The sequence below is a fragment of the Silurus meridionalis genome, chromosome 4 (genome assembly GCF_014805685.1).
Source record: "Silurus meridionalis isolate SWU-2019-XX chromosome 4, ASM1480568v1, whole genome shotgun sequence".
NCBI lineage: Eukaryota > Metazoa > Chordata > Actinopteri > Siluriformes > Siluridae > Silurus > Silurus meridionalis.
Window position 1 is genome coordinate 10,359,925 of NC_060887.1, and position 20,112 is coordinate 10,380,036.

At 40.7% G+C, this 20,112-nt stretch overlaps 1 protein-coding gene across 1 annotated transcript; it reads right to left on the reverse strand.

The window, feature by feature from the left end:
* Positions 1 to 329: 329 nt before the first annotated feature.
* LOC124384251 (ictacalcin-like) lies at positions 330 to 3,160 on the reverse strand. Its single transcript, XM_046846946.1, has 3 exons — positions 3,132 to 3,160; positions 659 to 801; positions 330 to 528 (listed from the first exon to the last, which is right to left on the reverse strand). Exons 2-3 carry the CDS (start codon positions 794 to 796, stop codon positions 382 to 384), a joined length of 285 nt encoding a protein of 94 aa, XP_046702902.1. The 5' UTR covers positions 797 to 801; positions 3,132 to 3,160; the 3' UTR covers positions 330 to 381.
* Between the last annotated feature and the right edge of the window lie 16,952 nt (positions 3,161 to 20,112).

Consider the following 20,112-nt stretch of genomic DNA (forward strand, 5'->3'; position numbering starts at 1 on the left):
AATTAAATCACAACAATGACATCTGCACACAAGTGAAATGCCTGAAATGTATCCTCCATTAAAGAAAAAGCTCAACTCAATCAAGCAAGTCCAGTTAGGTTTCACAAACAGGCTAGGTTTTCTGTATATAGTAAACCTAGGTGTGCCCACATAGAAGATTATGGCAAGTACTCAGTAGCAGAACTCAGCTACATGTACTCAAGAAAACTAAAACAAATAGAAACTCCTACATATTAAACAGCCTGTATTTTTTTTTAAATCTTTTATTTCACAAATTCATTTAGCGATGTAAGATGCCAGATACATCTTTCTCTGTACCAAAGAAAAAAAAGATTTTAATTTATGCACCGTTGCAGCTGGTAAGGGTCAGTCTCCATTTAATTATTTTTTCTTCCCTTGACAGCCCTCGTTGCAGAGCATTGTAATGCAGGCCACAAGGGTGACATACTCTTGAAAGTCCACCTTACCATCTTTATTATTATCGAGGTCATTAAAAATTTTATTCAGTTGTGCCTGGTCATTGCAGTTCTGATGAAGAAAACATACAAAAAGCATATGGCAGGTGATTACATTTTTATACCATTAATACAACACAATCTATAAAGCAATATATGAAGCAAACAAAGCTTTTCTATAAGCTTCTGGGTGAAAATCATACCTCAAAAACTGGTCCCAGCTCAGTGGTGAGCAGATCTTTTAGCTCTCCTTTGCTAAGAAATTGTGGGTCTCCCTCCTTGCTAGCGTATTTATGAAAGGTGGTGATGACAAGACACATTCCTTTCTTCAGATCAGACATGATGACTTTTGAAAAGGGAAAAAAGTTTACTTGCTTTATGTACTTGCTATAAGTTTGAATTTCTTACTGAGCTTGTTTTCTGTCAAAATAGGAGACATGTGTAGCCTCAATTTTATTTCAAGTAAACAAAAAATAAGTAAAATGAGGAATTAATTTTTTTTCCCATTTTTATAGAACAGCTGTACAGATATGTTTATTAGCTTATTACTTATAATATCCAGCACTTTAGCATCAACAGGTAGGAAAATGAATGAATCGAATCACTGCTGTTTCAAGTTAAGAATTTGTTTAAATTCTTTTTTGTTTCAACAGAACAATTGTGTAACATTTGAGGTGTTTGATTGACGAAGGAGATGATCAGACCATGCCCAACACACACATGCACACATTAATAGAGAGTATGTCATGCCTAGCTGTGGAATAATAAGAGTAATGAAGTACTGATAAAGAATCAAATTTTCCAGGAGGGATTCAGAGGCAGGATAAAGTAAAAAGTAGTTGTAAAGGCAAAAAGTTGGTTTAAACACAAGCAGATTAGGGGCAGCGGCCCTAGATTTTCCTCTATATTTGAGACAATGGGTTAACAAACAAAGTAAAGAAAGTTGGCAGGAACATTTCACAAAGCATTATATATACAGGGAGTGCAGAATTATTAGGCAAATGAGTATTTTGACCACATCATCCTCGTTATGCATGTTGTCTTACTCCAAGCTGTATAGGCTGGAAAGCCTACTACCAATTAAGCATATTAGGTGATGTGCATCTCTGTAATGAGAAGGGTGTGGTCTAATGACATCAACACCCTATATCAGGTGTGCATAATTATTAGGCAACTTCCTTTCCTTTGGCAAAATGGGTCAAAAGAAGGACTTGACAGGCTCAGAAAAGTCAAAAATAGTGAGATATATTGCAGAGGGATGCAGCAGTCTTAAAATAGCCAAGCTTCTGAAGCGTGATCATCGAACAATCAAGTGTTTCATTCAAAATAGTCGACAGGGTCGCAAGAAGCGTGTGGAAAACCAAGGCGCAAAATAACTGCCCGTGAACTGAGAAAAGTCAAGCGTGCAGCTGCCAAGATGCCACTTGCCACCAGTTTGGCCATATTTCAGAGCTGCAACATCACTGAGTGCCCAAAAGCACAAGGTGTGCAATACTCAGAGACATGGCCAAGGTAAGAAAGGCAGAAAGTCGACCACCACTGAACAAGACACACAAGCTGAAACGTCAAGACTGGGCCAAGAAATATCTCAAGACTGATTTTTCTAAGGTTTTATGGACTGATGAAATGAGAGTGAGTCTTGATGGGCCAGATGGATGGGCCCGTGGCTGGATTGGTAAAGGGCAGAGAGCTCCAGTCCGACTCAGACGCCAGCAAGGTGGAGGTGGAGTACTGGTTTGGGCTGGTATCATCAAAGATGAGCTTGTGGGGCCTTTTCGGGTTGAGGATGGAGTCAAGCTGAACTCCCAGTCCTACTGCCAGTTTCTGGAAGACACCTTCTTCAAGCAGTGGTACAGGAAGAAGTCTGCATCCTTCAAGAAAAACATGATTTTCATGCAGGACAATGCTCCATCACACACGCCCAAGTACTCCACAGCGTGGCTGGCAAGAAAGGGTATAAAAGAAGAAAATCTAATGATATGGCCTCCTTGTTCACCTGATCTGAACCCCATTGAGAACCTGTGGTCCATCATCAAATGTGCGATTTACAAGGAGGAAAACAGTACACCTCTCTGAACAGTGTCTGGGAGGCTGTGGTTGCTGCTGCACGCAATGTTGATGGTGAACAGATCAAAACACTGACAGAATCCATGGATGGCAGGCTTTTGAGTGTCCTTGCAAAGAAAGGTGGCTATATTGGTCACTGATTTGTTTTTGTTTGGTTTTGAATGTCAGAAATGTATATTTGTGAATGTTGAGATGTTATATTGGTTTCACTGGTAAAAATAAATAATTGAAATGGGTATGAATTTGTTTTTGTTGTTGCCTAATAATTATGCACAGTAATAGTCACCTGCACACACAGATATCCCCTAAAATAGCTAAAACTAAAACTACTTCCAAAAATATTCAGCTTTGATATTAATGAGTTTTTTGTGTTCATTGAGAACATGGTTGTTGTTCAAATTAAATCCTCAAATAAAATTAATAATCAAAAATACAACTTGCCTAATAATTCTGCACTCCTGTATATATATATATATATATATATATATATATATATATATATATATATATATATATATATATATATATATACCCACACAAAACAAACAATCTTGGAAACTTATTTCTTTAGCACTCCATTAAAAATAACTCTTCATCTTCTCTTCTTACATTTGTTTTTGACAGCTAGACCTGCAAAAATCAAGTAGAAAGAAGAAGTGAGTAGAAGAAGGATGGATGGAGGATTATATACAGCAGTTGATATCCTCTGTTCAGCCCTCTGCAACCCTCCCACCCACAACTACTATCGCGATCCCTCCCCTTTTCCCTTTACCTCTCCACATCTCCACCTGTAAAAGCGTCATCGGTTTACAATGCCACCCAATTACTACTTCACCAAGATGCTGAAACATCAGTTTAACTTTAGTCTCTATGTCTAAGTTTGGGCTGGTAGGGTAGAATAAAACAGGTTTTGCTTTGTGTGAAAAATGTTCCATACCTGAAAGAATAATTTTTATTTATGAAATTACATTTGCACACATGTAAAATCTCTCAACTGTAACCTACAATAAAACAAAAGCACAACCCAGTGGAGCAAGTTTGGTGAGGTTTCACAAACAGGTTAAGCTTTGTGTATATAGTAAACGTAGGTGTGCCCACATAGGACACAATTGCAAGAAAGCATTACTCAATTACATGTACTCAAGAACCAAAAAGAAATAGAAAAACCTACAGATTAAGCATGCTGAAGTTAAATTTAATCAGAGCATAAGTGATGATAAACATTACAGTGAAGCACGAGTAAATGATACTTAGTGTCTTATTTCATACTGTGCATAGGAATTCATATTGCAAATGCTTATAGATATCATGAACAGTACTAAAGTGTAGTCCAAATACAATTTTTTCATATCGTCATACTTTTTAAAGTGATTTGGAATCAGCATTGAACACATTTTTTGGGGTCTATGAATTTGTTTGTCAAACAACAGGGGACTAAAATCCACAGGAGGTCAATTTTGATTAGTTTTTTTTCTAAGATATGATGGGATTATGTATTGCAGAACAGGGGGACATGGAGAAAAATTACAGTGAAGATATTTTGTAAGTAGCAAAATGTGGTCAGTGTGAAGTGCACCTATGATCATGATTGATGGTATTATCTTCATGTAAACTTTCACTTTAACAGGTGGCATCCAGAAAATAAACACTCATAATGGACAAGGATATGTGGGGGACAAAGAAATGGGGGGACTGTTCAGCTATTTCAGCATCCAGGAGATTCCATACTACACAAGAGGAGAATTGCCATTGCTCATCTCCTCCACACCACGATGAGCCACCTGGACCAAAGAAACGGGAATTATGCAAAGATTTTGTTCGTAGACTACAGTTCAGCATTCAACACCATAATTCCCTCCACACTCACCTCTAAGTTAGAGGTCCTGGGCCTCAGCCAGCCGCTGTGTCAATGGATCTCTAACTTCCTGACAGACAGACCACAAGCCGTACGGGTGGGAAAACACACCTCATCCACCCTCACCCTCAGCACTGGAGCTTCCCAGGGTTGTGTTCTGAGCCCCCTGCTGTACTCACTGTACACATATGACTGTGTGGCCACATCCAACTCCACCACCATCATCAAGTTTGCTGACGACACTGTTGTGGTGGGCCTGATCAACAACAACGACGAGACGGCCTACCTACAGGAGGTTAAAAACCTGGAGAGATGGTGCCAGGAGAACAACCTTCTCCTGAACGTCAGCAAAACTAAGGAGTTGATCGTGGACTTCAGCACAAAGCGGGAGCGGTCATACCAACCGCTAAACATCTGCGGGACTCCAGTGGAAAGAGTGGACAGTTTTCGGTACCTGGGTGTTCACATCACACAGGACCTGTCTTGGTCCTGTCACACTAACACCCTGGTGAAGAAGGCCCGGCAGCGTCTGTACCATCTGAGACGCTTAAGGGACTTTAAACTACCCTCTTAGGTGCTAAAGACTTTCTACACCTGCACCATTGAGAGCGTTCTGACGGGTAGCATCACTTCCTGGTTCGGGAACAGCAACATGCAGGACAGACGAGCTGAACGTACCATCCACACCGAGCTCCCTGACCTGCAGGACATCTACAGCTCGCGGTGCAGGACCAGAGCCAGAAAGATTGTGAAGGACCTCAGCCATCCCAACAATGGACTCTTCTCTTTGTTGCGTTCAAGGAAACGCTTCCGCTCCTTGAAAGCGAACACAGAGAGAATGAGGAGGAGCTTCTTCCCGCAGGCCATTCGGTGTTTAAACCAGGAAACACCCGGGATCTAAAAGCTGGTCCACTCTCTCCATCATCACACCTCTTCTCTGTACATACCTCACCTCTCGCACCACGTCACTTTAAACTCTGGACTTGCACAGCAAAGTGCACTTTATATTATTTATTTTATACCACACCATTCTGCACACGGACACTTTATGGACACTCTATACCACACACGGACACTTTACAGACCCTTACACCACACCATACAACACACCACACCGCACACGGACAATTACGGACCCTTACACCGCACCATACTGCACACGGACACTTTATGGACAACCCATCACTAAAATTGTCTATTGTTTACACTTTGGTACACACTGTTTACTGTTTCACCGTCTACTGCCATAAGGATTTTCTCTGTATATACATTTTTCTCTCTTGTTTACATACCTATTTTTATATATCCTTATACCTTATATTCTATTTTATATAGTTTTTATACTTTATTTATCTGTTTTTTTCTTTCCCCCCACCCTATTCCCCTCTTGCCGGACCGTCGTATAAAGCATTTCACTGCATGTCGTACCCTGTATGTATGTGTATGTGATGAATAAAATTTGATTTGATTTGATTTGATTTGAATTGGCACATAGCCTACACCAGGGGTCACCAACCTTTTTGACACCGAGAGCTACTTCTTGGGTACCGACTAATGTGAAGGGCTACCAGTTTGATACACACTTGCTCAATTTACCTTTAATTATATGTTATTATTAATAATTAATGATATTAATCTATATCAGGGTGTCAAACTCAATTGCACAGGGGGCCAAAACTCAAAGCACACTAAGTTGCGGGCCGAACAGGATAAACATTTATTGAAAACACTAAAACAATGTTTTTTAACATAAATATGAATAAAAACAGACAGGAATATTATTCCAGAATAAGTAAACTTAAACTTTAAATAACTTTAAATATTTTACTCTCTATAAAAATATTTCCAGTCAAACACCAGACGTCTCACAGCTTCATCATCTGCTCTTCAGAAACTCTCCCTCAGTAAATAACTGGCTGATGTGACTCTGGTTTCCCCTCTGTTTTCACACCAGCTTCACTTTGTAATTTTGCTCTGGTGAAACACGTCTGCCGAAATGCCAGATTCTTCTTTAACTCTTCTACTTTCTGTATCTTCTGCTCTGCATTCAGGTTTTTCAGATTCTCCTGATGTTTTGCCTAGTAGCTCCGTATTAGATTCAATTCCTTAATTACAGCCACATCCGCTCCACTAATAAGACACACGTGTTTACCGCCAGTGTCAGTAAACATATACCGGTACTCAGATGTTCCCAGGCAGTCTAGCGTTCGGTAAGGCAGCTGAAGCGCTGCATTATGGGATCTGTAGTTTGTGTTTATCAGCGCTTCATATCGCTGGGACATTAATAACAATAATAATAGATCTTTATAAAATCATCTCGTGGGGCGGATATAATTGTACGTCAGGGCCGGATTTGACACTGAGTTTCACACCACTGAAGACACTGATCATGTTAATGATTTCTCACAATAATTATAAACAATGATTTAACAAGGTAGGAAACAGCTATTTTCAGAAAAGGCTCGCGGGCAGCTCGTGTGGTCCTTGCGGGCGACCTGGTGCCCGCGGACACCACATTGGTGACCCCTGGCCTACACCATTCAATCTAATTAGTTGGTTTAAAAATAAAAAAGAAATGTATATATAATTATAATTTTTTTTTTTTTTATATCCTAAACTGGATTATTTTTCAGACTTCAAGTGGAACATTCAGAGTTGAATGTTTATTCTCTCCACAGTACATGCATAAACCATCTATTCTGAATTTCTGCTGTGCTGCTGTTCCTCGTTTAACAAACTGAATTCACCTATTTTTGCCAAGTGTATTAATGAGAGGAAGTAATAAGCAATTCTATGCCTTGTTGCAAATCAGACATGATGACTTTTGGAAGAAAAGTTGTTTATATGCTACAGTATATTAATTCCTTACTTTTAATTTCTTATTGAGCATTAATCCTATGAAGAATCGAGAACTTTAACCTCTTTCTAGTAAATAAAGATTAAGTATACAGAGAAATGACAGATTAAGACTCTTTGTCATTCTCACTTTTTTGTTTCAAGTTTCATTTAAAATGATTCTGCATTTGAATCCACCTCTTGCTATTTGGATACCCTCTTAATGAAAATTCAGTTTTTTGAGCCATGACTATTCCTGGTTTTTGATTGTCTGGTTTTGCCTTTTTTATGTAGTTTGCATAATTGTAGCCTTTACCTGGATTAAAACTTGGTTGACTGTATTGGATTTGTTTGCATGGGTTATACCTAATAAAACACTCCCTGTATGTGTTTTCATCCAAATTTTTCAACATTCATCTTCCTAATTTTACAAAGTTTTATCAGAGTAAATGCCTTCAAGGCAAAAACAACTGGTTTGCTGTTATGCTTTTTGATTCACTCCAGACCACACATACACACATTTAATCAACACAGCCTGTTTTTATTTAAAATTTTGACAAATAATTTCAAACTTTAATTTGTTTCAACAATTTAGCCATATAAGATACAATACATGTATTTCTCTGTATCAAAAAAAAAAAAAAGTGAATTTATGCACCGTTGCAGCTGATAAGGGTCAGACGCCATTTAAATATTTTTTCTTCCCTTGACAGCAATTGTTGCAGATCATTGTAATGCAGGCCACCAGGGTGACATACTCTTGAAAGTCCACCTTTCCATCTTTATTAGCATCGAGGTTATTAAAAAACTCATTCAGTTTTGCTTGGTCCTTGCAGTTCTGTTAAGCAAAACATACAAAAAGCATATAGCAGGTGAATTAATTTTTATACCAGTAATACAACAGAATCTATAAATCAGTCAGTGTATGAAGCAAACAAAGCTTTTCTATAAGCTTCTTGGAGAAATTCTTAACCCAAATTCGGATCCCAGCTCTTGAGTGATCAGATCTTTTAGCTCTCCTTTGCTAAGAAATTGTGGGTCTCCGTCCATGCTAGCGTATTTATGAAAGGTAGTGATGAGAAGTCCCATAACTTTCATCAGATCAGACATGATGACTTTTGAAAGGGAAAAAAAAAGTTTATTTGCTTTATGTACTTGCTATAAGTTTGAATTTCTTACTTGGGTTGTTTCCTGTCAAAATAGTAAAGATGTGTAGCCTCAATTTCTTTCTAGTAAGCAAAGACTAAGTAAAATGAGGAATGATAGAGGCAGATGTTTTTCAGTCATGACATGAGAAATAAATTCTGCACAGCACAGTCTATGGTACAGCTGTACAGAGATGTTTATTATCTTTAATATCCAGTACTTTAGCATCAACAGATAGGAAAATGAATTAATCGAATCAATGCTGTTTCAAAGAGAGAATTTGTTTAAATACATTTTTGTTTCAACAGAACAAATGTGTAATATCTGAGGTGTTTGATTGATGAAGGAGATGTTCAGAACATGCCCAACACACACATGCACACAATGTTCCAGGAGGGATTCAGGCAAACTGTTGGTTTAAACACAAGTGGATTATGGGCAACGCCCTAGTTTCTTGTGGTTTAACGAACAAAGGGGAGTAGAGAAAGCTGAGAGCTACATTTCACAAAGCCAATTATTTTGCTGCCGAGCATTCTCCAATGCAAGTATAATTTGTTTTCTCCTTCTCCATCTGCTTCTGTTGTTTACCCAACATCTTTTGCAGAAAATTTTCATTTCAGTCATAAACAAATTAAAGCTTGTAAAGACCTTAGACTGGACTAGCACTAAAAGTGAGAGAGAGAAAGAGGCCAAACCTGAATGTATGTATGTATATATATATATATATATTTGTGTGTGTATGTGTGTGTGTGCATTGAGAACCCATTTGTTCATCACCTCCAACACTCCAACAAGAAGTTCTCTTCAACTTTTCTACTTACCTTTGGGTTTGCACAGACAGCTAGACCTGCAAAAATTAAGGAGAAAGAAGAAGTGAGTCGAAGAAGGATGTACTGAGCATTATATACAGCAGTCGACATCCTCAGCCTTGTTCAGCTCTCTGCAACCTGACCACCCCTCCCCCAATTACTATTGTGATCCCTCCCCTTTTCCCTATCCCTCTCTACATCTCCACCTGTAAAAGCATCACAGGTTTACAATGCCCCTCTAAAAGGTGGTACAATGCCACCCTAATTATGGAGGCATTGTAGGGAGGTTGTATCTTAGTGGTTAAGGCATTGGCCTTTGTATACGAAAGTCATGAATTCAAATCCCAGCCACACCAAGGCCACTGTGCAAGGTTAATGTGGATGAGACAGAGGAAGTCAGTGACGTAACCATGACTGAGAACAGAGACATTCCTGATCACCTGATCATCATCTTTTCTCTGCTTGTGTTCTATATGATGGATGTTTAGCCTGGATACATTTATTAGGTAACAACATTTTTAATTCGTTTTGTAGTAATATTTTAATTAAGCCTGTCAAAATGCAAATTAATTTTAATGGCACTTGTTTTTTTTAATGCGTGATTAATGCAGCGCGCATTTCTGTTTGACAATTTTTATAAAAAATATAAATAAATATAAAAGAGGTGAAATTAAAACCTTCAGCGCAACACACGTTTATTAATGACGTCCTTGTTTTACCAGATAAAATGAATAAAAAAAAAATTTTTACTCAGTAAACATTTGTTTTACTTATGCGCCAAGTCTCAAATCACCACCGAAATGGGGTTTAAAATTGAGGCATTTTTCCTCATAACACCGAATCGAACTTAACTTACTCTGTCTTTTTTATCGTACAAATAAGTACAATACATCATTTGAATCTGTAAAGGGTCAACTTTTATTTGTATACATTCATATTAACAACAAAATGCTGTACTTTTGTAAAATAAAGCAAACACACAGGGTGCGCTTTCTGGCATCTCGTCATCTTTCTTCACAGACTCACAAATAAAAAACCTGAATCTCAGTGAATATTTTGCCTCACAGACATAGTAAATATATATATAGAAAGCTCGAAAAGTCTACTTTTAAATAAACAAATTCACATCAAATACAAATATTCTCTGATTAAGGTAATTCGTATGAAAGTTATGAGGTACAGTTTCTCCAGTGTCATGTTATTAACCATCCATGTGGAAACATAGCAAAAGTTCCGTTTGGTGTCCTGATGATTTGCGTAATTGAAAACACCATAATTACATTTACAAGAATATTTTTTTCTTCATGCTCTATGCTGAGTTTGGTTTCACTAATAATAATAATGATACATTTGCATAATGCATCCATATTTATCCATGCCTATGTTGATTAGAGTATTAAAAATGTAAATTACTAATTTATAGTACATTTAGAACCGATTAAAAATGTGCGATTAAGTTGCAATAAAATATTTTAATCGATGGACAGCCTTAATATTATTGACGTGAGGTCCAGTTATCAGCGTGACATTAAAGCAGGTTGAAGTAATGGCTACTTTTTACTTAAGTACATGTCAGAGCCTTAACTTCTTTACTTTAACTTATCCAAAGTATAGTCAGTACTTTAACTTTTACCCAGGTATTTTTGCTACCTCTGGAATTAGATAAATGTAGGTCGCTCTGGATAAGGGGTGTCTGCCAAATGCCATAAATGTAACTGTAATTACTATATCACCAAGATACCTAAACATGTACTCAAAAACCAAAAACAAATAGAAACTTCTACATATTAGACATGCTTAAGTTGAATTTGATTTGATGGTGAAACATTCAAAAGAATCTTTCAGTTACTAATGCATACTTTATTCACAGCACAAGTGCAGCAGTGCAGCATGAGTAAATTATATGTAGTGTCTTATTGCAGACTGTGAGTGGGTTTACATATTGTAAATGTTTGTAGATATCATGGACAGTACTGAGGGGTAGTCCAATTACAATTTTTCCACCTCGTCGTACCCTTCAAAGTGAATAGGAATCACCATTGACCACAGTTCTGGAATTTATGCATTTGTTTGTCAAACCATAAATGACTGAAATTGACAAGAGGTCAATTAGGAATATTTTTTTTTATTAAACATTAGCAAAATAAGTACAACTGATGTTATTGTCTTCATGTGAACATTACCTAGTACAGGTAGCATCCAGATTATAAACATTGATAATGGACAATGATATGTGGGGGACAATGACATAGATTCCATACTAATTTGTTTTTTACAGATTAGAAAAATAAAAACTTTGTTCATATTAATAGCAAAGAAAGCCAGCAAAAAACACTACAGCCCATGTCTGGATGTGTATGAGTTATGTACTTTTACAGAAAAAAGAATACCTCTTGTTATAATGTCTCATAAGATAAGACAAGATTTGGTTACTGATTCACTGGTGACTGATTCACTGGGAGCAGCTCTGATTGTACAGTCTAATAGCAGCAGGGAGAAAAGACTGTCTGTATCGCTCCTTCAGACACTTAGGATGTAACAGTCTATCACTGAAGGAGATGCTCAAAGATGTAACTGTTTCATATAGGGGTGAGAGTCGTTCTGCAGTAGTGATAGTTTAGCTACCATCCTCATTTCTCCCACCTACTGTACAATGTCCAGGGGAATCCCCAGAACTGAGCTGAAAAGTGATATATTTTATACTCATGATAAAGAAACAAATTGCAAATCCAGATAAAGAATTCAGACAGTGAGCGTGCACATTGAACAACTCCGGTGTTTTCCGCTGATATTTGATTAGACACCTATTAATTTTCACCACTGGTGCTAACCAACATTAGCAATGTTACACAGTGATGCAACACAACAGTACAACATTCACATAATCTAAAGATATTATTAAGTATTAAGCATAAGTATTACATGCCACCATGCTTGCAAAGGATTCATGATGAGTTTTTATAAGCTTCCAGTTCAGTCATCTTTGGCAAATACAGCTTATACTGCAAAATAAAGCTGTTGTCTTTTTTTTATTTGATGTCGAAGTGGCCGCTTAAATATGGCCAGGGGATTGTCTCATAGGACACCCGGTGTCCAGGTGCACCGCTATGGCCCCTTGGCTAAATTGTACTTTGGGCCCCAAGGCTCCATCCCTCAATTATCTGAAATTTTTGTTAAATGTAACAACAATCGTTATCAATAAGTCAAGTCAAGTCAAGTTTATTTCTATAGTGCATATTACAACAGACATTGTCTCAAAGCAGCTTTACAGAAATCAACAGTTAAGGTGAATGGTGTGCATTTATCCCTGATGAGTAAGCCGTGGCAACTGTGGCAATGAAAAACTCCCCTAGATGTAAGCATGATAATTACTGTTTATTCAGTAGGAGACAATAAAGAACTAAAACTGTTTATTAATTTATGCATACTATATACAATAAACATTGGGCTGAATAATTGATTTTTATTTTGTGTTAATTACAACCGCTTCATATGGGCTAGCTTCAGAATTGTAACACAAAACTGAACATAAATCGTAACATAAATTTTAAACTGGGTGATTAGCTGACTTCCACGTCTTGCATTGTCCCATTTTCAAGTTTTTCCTTCTCTACACTGGCGATCAAAATTAGAGAACAGTTTATAAACAATTGAACAATTAAACAATTGAATTCTGAAATAATGTCATCTTCACTGCTCAACAGTTTTTGTCCTGTCTATACCATGCTACCAGAACACCTTTTCCACAAAATAACTAAGGCATTTAAAAAAAAAAAACATTATTTTGCAGAAAACACACTGATCAAAATTAGAGAACACTTTCAGGTACCTCCCAGTTATTGGTGTTAATCTGGTACCTGGTGCTAATTTCCTTGATTATCTGTCAACCCCTATTTACTGGCAGCCTACCTTCCAGTTTCACTGACTCTGCAAGATGGTAGGCCGTTCTAAAGTGAATGAAAGCCTCCAGCAGCAGGTTGTCCAGATGAAGCCCAAAGGGATGACCCTATCAGTCATAGCAAGACAAGTTGGTCATTCCAAATCTGTGATTTCAAGAATATTGAATCTTTACAACATCACAAACTTATTCAAGTCCGCCAAGAAGGCTGGTCGTCCACGGAAGACAAATACAAGAGAGGACAGGATACTGCAGAGGATCTCAATGGGCAATCGTTTCCACACTGCAGCTGGAATTGCTCACCAGTTCAGCGCTCAACAGGGTAAGGATCTGTCTCGTCATACAGTGTCTCGACGTTTAAGAGCATTTGGACTGAAAGCCCACGCTGCAGTGACCAAACCTCTCATTAGCAGAAAGAATCAAAAGGCTAGACTAAGCTTTGCTGAGGAGCATGTTGTGTGGACAGAGGAGAACTGGTCCAAAGTTCACTTCAGTGATAAAGGCAAGTTTAATTTATTTGGGTCCGATGGGAAACATTATGTTCGGCGACAAACTGGAGAAAGACTGAACCCAAAGTGTGTAAAGAAGTCAGTGAAAAGTGGAGGAGGAAGTGTCATGGTTTGTGGCATGTTTTCTGCAGCAGGAGTTGGGCCTCTTATACAGCTACATGGCAGAGTGAATGCAAATGTTTATCAGAACCTTCTTCAACAACATATGGTTCCTTCCATGCGTTCATCACCCAATTAGCCCACAGTGTTCATGCAGGACAACGCTCCATGTCACACAGCAAAACGGGTAAAGCAGTTTCTTGAAACTGAAAACATTGGAATAATGACATGGCCTGCCCAGAGTCCTGATCTCAACCCAATAGAGAACCTCTGGAAAATCCTTGGCGACAAAGTTATGGCCAAGAAACCCACAACAGTACCGAACTGTGGAGGAGACTAGAAGAAGAGTGGACCAAAATCACACCAGAGCAGTGTGAGAGACTAGTGCTGTCCTGTGGCCGCAGATGTGCTGAAGTCATTTAGAGCAGAGGCCTGTACACTTCCTACTAATTGCTGACTGTTGTAACCTTCAGAAAATTTTGTTGTAATCTTTTTCCATACTACAGTCTTTGTTGTTCTCGAATTTTGATTAGTGTGTTTTCTGCAAAATAATGTTTTTTTTGGAAATGCCTTAGTTAATTTGTGGAAAAGGTGTTCTGGTAGCATGGTATAGACAGGACAAAAACTCTGGCCTTTCGCTGAGAAACACGGAGTTTGAGCTCCCTCCAAAGATTCTCTATTGGGTTTAGGTATGGAGACTGGCTAGGCCACGGCAGAACCTTGATTTGCTTCTTACAGAGCCACTCCTTGGTTATCCTGGCTGTGTGCTTCGGGTCACTTTCATGTTGGAAGACCCAGCCTCGGCCCATCTTCAATGCTCTAACTGAGGGAAGGAGGTTGTTCCCCAAAATCTCGCAATACATGGCCCCGGTCATCCTCTCCTTATTACAGTGCAGTCGCCCTGTCCCATGTGCAGAAAAACACCCCAAAGCATTATGCTACCACCCCCATGCTTCACAGAGGGGATGTGTTCTTGGGATGGTACTCATCATTTTTCTTCCTCCAAACACGTTTAGTGGAATTATGACCCAAAAGTTCTATTTTGGTCTCATCTGACCGCATGACTTTCTCCCATGACTCCTCTGGATCATCCAAATGGTCATTGGCAAACTTAAGATGTGCCTGGACATGTGCTGATTTAAGCAAGGGAACCTTCCGTGCCATGCATGATTTCAAACCATGACGTCTTAGTGTATTACCAACAGTAACCTTGGAAACGGTGGTCCCAGCTCTTTTCAGGTCATTGACCAGCTCCTCCCGTGTAGTTCTGGGCTGATTTCTCACCTTCCTTAGGATCATTGAGACCCCACGAGGTGAGATCTTGCATGAAGCCCCAGTCTGAGGGAGATAGACAATCATGTTTAGCTTCTTCCATTTTCTAATAATTGCTCCAACAGTGTACCTTTTTTCATTGCTTGGCAATTTCCCTGTAGCCCTTTCCAGCCTTGTGGAGGTGTACAATTTTGTCTCTAGTTTCTTTGGTCTTGGCCATGTTAGTAGTTGGATTCTTACTGATTGTATGGGGTGGACAGGTGTCTTTATGCAGCTAACGACCTCAAACAGGTGCATCTAATTTAGGATAATAAATGTAGTGGAGGTGGATATTTTAAAGGCAGACTAACAGGTCCTTGAGGGTCAGAATTCTAGCTGATAGACAGGTGTTCAAATACTTATTTGCAGCTGTATCATACAAAGAAATAGTTTAAAAATCATATATTGTGATTTCTGTTTTTTTTTTTTAGATTATGTCTCTCACAGTGGACATGCACCTACGATGACAATTTCAGACCCTTCCATGATTTCTAAGTGGGAGAACTTGCAAAATAGCTGGGTGTTCAAATACTTATTTTCCTCACTGTATATATAGGATATAAAAACTGCTTTTTTGGCTATATTAAATTTGAGTTTGAATTTCTTACCGGAAATAAATCCTATAAATATAGAAGAACTTTATCCTTTTTCTAGTAAAAAAAGTTTAAATACACAGAGAAATATTTCTCTGCCGAGCATCTTCCAGTGCAAGTATAACTTATTTTATTTTGCCCTACTTCATGTGAGTCTATTCTTGACAGATCTTTAACAAAGACTTAGTGTCAGGATAATTTGGGCTGGCACTTCTGGTTTGTGACGCACTTTTCCGCTCTGGATCATCCTGCTCCCCGTGCGGCTTACAGGTTGCCTACTCTGCTGGTTCCCACTTCCGATTTCCTGCCCGGTATTGTGACCCAGGATTCCCTTCCAGGAACTCGGGCTGCGTCGCAACGCTTTGGGAACGTGACTGCAATGTCCACGCTCTGAAATAATGTGTGTAATCAATCAAAATTGGAGGCAAGGAATCACCGGCAGGGTGATGTCATGACCAGGAAGCTATAAAACGCACTTGGAGTGAAGCCAGCTTTCTCTTTGTTAATGAAGCGCTCTGTGTGCATTTTAAGTTGAATTGTCTGTATATTGTCTGTCTGAACTGAAGGCATCGAGAAAGGCTAAGCACACTTTCTGGTTGTCGGGGGGGTATATACACAGCCTTTTGTGTGTCTTGCCTGGGAGTGTAGCATGCTAAGTCGGTTCTCGAGGGAGCCGACTGTGAGCACTGCGTTCGCATGTCAATGCATTCATTGTCCAGTTCCTGGGGTTCACAAATGGACCTCGCAGAAGGTTTTGAGACAGGCTTGTCCCTTTCTTGAACCTCACCTGCCCGGTCCAGCTCCCGTTCGCAGGCTTCAGAAGCATGCCTTTCCGCAGCTTCTTCCCCTTGCGATGAGAGCATGCAGCTCCACCTCTCTTCCTCTGAGGGGGGCAGTGGTTAGTGAGCCTGAGGGTGAGGAGCTCATGAAGGTTGTGACATAGGCCATAGAAAAGCTGGACGCATTTTCTCCACACCACCTGGATGCTGAGGCCTCCGGTGCGACCTAGAGTGGCTGGGTGGGACCTGGCTGTTGTGTTGGAGGCTCTATCTGAACCCCCTTGAGGCCCCTGGCCAAGGCTTCATGGAGGCACCTCACAGTCAAGACTGTGTTCTTGCTGGCTATCTGCTCTCTGAGGAGAGTAGGTGATTTACAGGCCCTCTCTGTGGCCCCCTCTTTTCTGGAGATTATTTCAGGCATGTCCAGTGCCTTCCTGCAAGGTGCCCTTGGTCATCCCACGACTTGTTAGGCTCCAGGCATTCTATTCTCCTCCGTTTCATGCCCCAGACCAGGAGAAGCTGAACCGGCTGTGCCCTGTGCAAGCACTGGACACTTACATCCACAGGACGAGACCTTGGAAGAAGTCGGAACAACTGTTCATCTGCTACGGCTCTCAGAGGAGAGGCCTTCCTGCTAACAAGAAGCCACTAAGCAGGTGGATTATCGACGCTATCGTGTCTTCCTATAAGTGCTCTGTTCTCCCTGCTCCTTTTGGGGTCAGAGTGCACTCATTTTAGTTGCAGTCTAAAGCCGTGACTTCTGGAAGCTCCTGCCTTGCTTCAATTATCAGTACAGGTTGTAGTGGAAGTGTTTTATCTGAACCTGTTTATCCAATGCTGGGATCAATTACCAGCACTGGCCACGGTGGCAGTCCTGGTCCCTATTTCCAGTCAACCCAACAGCCAGCCCCCACCTCTGAATCTTGCTGGGGGTGCCACTTAGTTTCAGTTTTCCACTAAGGGCACCACCCAGCCCCTAAACCCTATCGGGGGGCTGCCCAACCTCAGAGCTCCACCCAGAATGCCTCCTGTTCCTATGTCATTACTGAGAACACCCTTCAGCCTGCCTGCCATGCTGACGACAACATTCCACTCCTGAGCCCCGCTCAAGACATTGCTCCGCTCCCAAGCCCTGCTGAGGATGTTGCTCTGGTCTTGAGCCCTGCTAAGGTGGTATCTCTGCTCCCAAAACCTTCTGAGGGTGTTGCTCCATTGTGTTCCATAGACTGTCTCTGCTCTCTGGCTCTGTTTCTTCTGGTCACATTTTTCTTTGAACTGTCTTCAATGTTTGCCCTCCATTGCCTCTTTCCTGTATGTTATTAAAAACCTTGATTATACCCTGGTCTGCGTCCTGCATTTGGGTCCTCTCAGTTTTATAACAAAGTGTCATGCAATGTCTAACAACGAAAGTCTAATGAAGCACATGCTAGATCTAAGATCAGAGTGAAAAGCAAAGGAGATTTAAAGAAGATTAAGACAAAAACATATGCATAACTTTGGCAAGGTTTCATAAACAGGTACATAGTTAAGTTTACTGTGCCCAGATTGAAAACCAAAGAGTATTGCAGAACTCAGTCACATGTACTAAGCATTATCTTCTTCTTGTTCTTTTGGCTGCTCCCATTAGGGGTCTCCACAGAGGATAATCCGTCTTCATACTACTCTCTCCTCTACATCTACCTGCATGTCTTCGATCACCATATTCATAATCCTCATCCTTGGACTTTCTCTTCTCCTCCCTCCTGGTGGCTCCATCCTAAGCATTCTTCTTCCAATATAACCCATGTCCCTCCTCTGTCCAAACCATCTTAATCTCACTTTGTACCCAAAACGTCCTACATGCGCTGTGCCTCGTTTCAAATTATGTCCATTCTTGTCACTCCCAATGAAAATCTCAGCATCTTCATCTCTGCCACCTCCAGCTTCAGCTCCTGTCTTTTAATCAATGCCATTGTCTCTGAACCATACAACATAGCAGGTCTCTTTGGTCCAAGATGGTGGTGCCTTCCGGGATACTTGTGTACCATCGCCAAACACTCCAACAACACAGGAACAACCCTAAAAACACAATAAATGATAATCTGCTTCAGAAGCTGCACGACCTCGGCATGCTTCGAGAACCAGGCCTCCGGACATCAGCGTCACCTAATGCACTGTTGCTAGGCTAAAAGATAACCCTTGTCGGCCTGCTCTACCATCTAACCTGCTGGCAAATGTCTGCTCCCTGGACAATAAATGTAACTACATCAGACTCCAGCAAGCTACTCGGCATGAGTACAGACACTGCTGCAGCTTTGTGTTCAACTGTCTGTGTGCGAAAGAGTTCTGGATGCCGCCATTTCGCTGGATGGACTAGCCACGATTCGTGCTGACAGAAATGCAGCTTTGTGCGATAAGACTCGTGACGGCGGTCTATGTGTTTACATTAACACAGAATGGCGTAAGAACTCTGTTCTCGTTTCCACCTACTGCTCACTATTGAAAGTTATGGTTCTGAGAAGTAAACCCTTTTATTTACCCTGGGAATTCACCACCGCTATTGTGCTCGGTGTGTACATGCCACCTAGCGCTAATGCTAAGGAAGCGCTCAGCATACTCTACGGGACAATTAGCGAACTACAAATCAAACACCCTGACGGATTGTTTATTGTCGCTGGAGATTTCAACCATGCAAATCTCAGGACTGTGCTCCCTAAATTTTACCAGAATGTGGACTTTGAAGTCTCGCCATCACCTCGGTTACTCAGACCACATCTCTGTTATGCTCATCCCAGCATACAGACCACTCAACAAGCGTTCAAGACCAGCTCGAAAGCATGTGAAAACCTGGCCAACAGAATCCATGTCTGCTCTCTAGGACTGCTTTGAATGCACTGACTGGTACATGTTAAGGGGGCTGCAACCAGTGGCGATTTCATCAACTTGAAGGAGTACACATCAACAGAGACCAGCTACATTGGCAAGTGCATTGATGACGTGACCATCTCCAAGACCATCACCACACGCTCCAACCAGAAGCTGTGGATGACGGTGGGTGCGTTGCTAAAATTCAGAGACTCCACCCTCAGAGCAGGGGACAAGACAGCCTTAAAGACAGCAAGGGCCAAACTGTCCCATGCCATCACCTCCAGGACAGCTCCACCTGCTTGTGACCGTGACGCCTCCCTCCCATATGCGCTGAACAACTTCTATGCCCGGTTCGAGGTGCAGAACAACATGGTGGCAAGGAAGACCACCCCTCCTCCCAGTGACCAGGTGCTCTGTCTAAACACAGCTGAAGTGAGGAAACCTCTATGTAGAGTTAACCCACGGAAATCTGCTGGACCAGACAACATCCCTGGCAGAGTGCTCAGGGAACGTGCAGAACAGCTAGCGGATGTCCGACATCTTACATATGATACGTATGAGTCCTTATTGTCGAGGTGGGTGAGGGCTAGATAAAGGGTCGTGGAGATGGCATTGTCCATGGAATGGTTTGAACGATATGTGAACTGCATGGAGTCAATGCTGAGCATTCAACACAATCATCCCTCAGCACCTGATTGAGAAGCTGAGCCTACTGGGCCTGAACACCTCCCTCTGTAAATGTATCCTGGACTTCCTTACTGGAAGACCTCAGTCAGTCCGTATTGGAAACAGCATCCCCAGCACCACCACACTGAGCAATGGGGCCCCTCAGGGCTGTGTGCTCAGTCCAATGCTGTTCACTCTGCTGACTTACAACTGTGTAGCAATGCACAGCTCAAATCACATCAT

Excerpts from the sequence above, each read along its gene's own strand:
- LOC124384251 (XM_046846946.1), bottom strand. The coding sequence starts at position 796 with ATGTCTGATCTGAAGAAAGGAATGTGTCTTGTCATCACCACCTTTCAT. Across the intron at positions 529-658 it reads AGCTGGGACCAGTTTTTGAG|AACTGCAATGACCAGGCACA; the intron begins GTATGATTTTCA and ends TTTCTTCATCAG.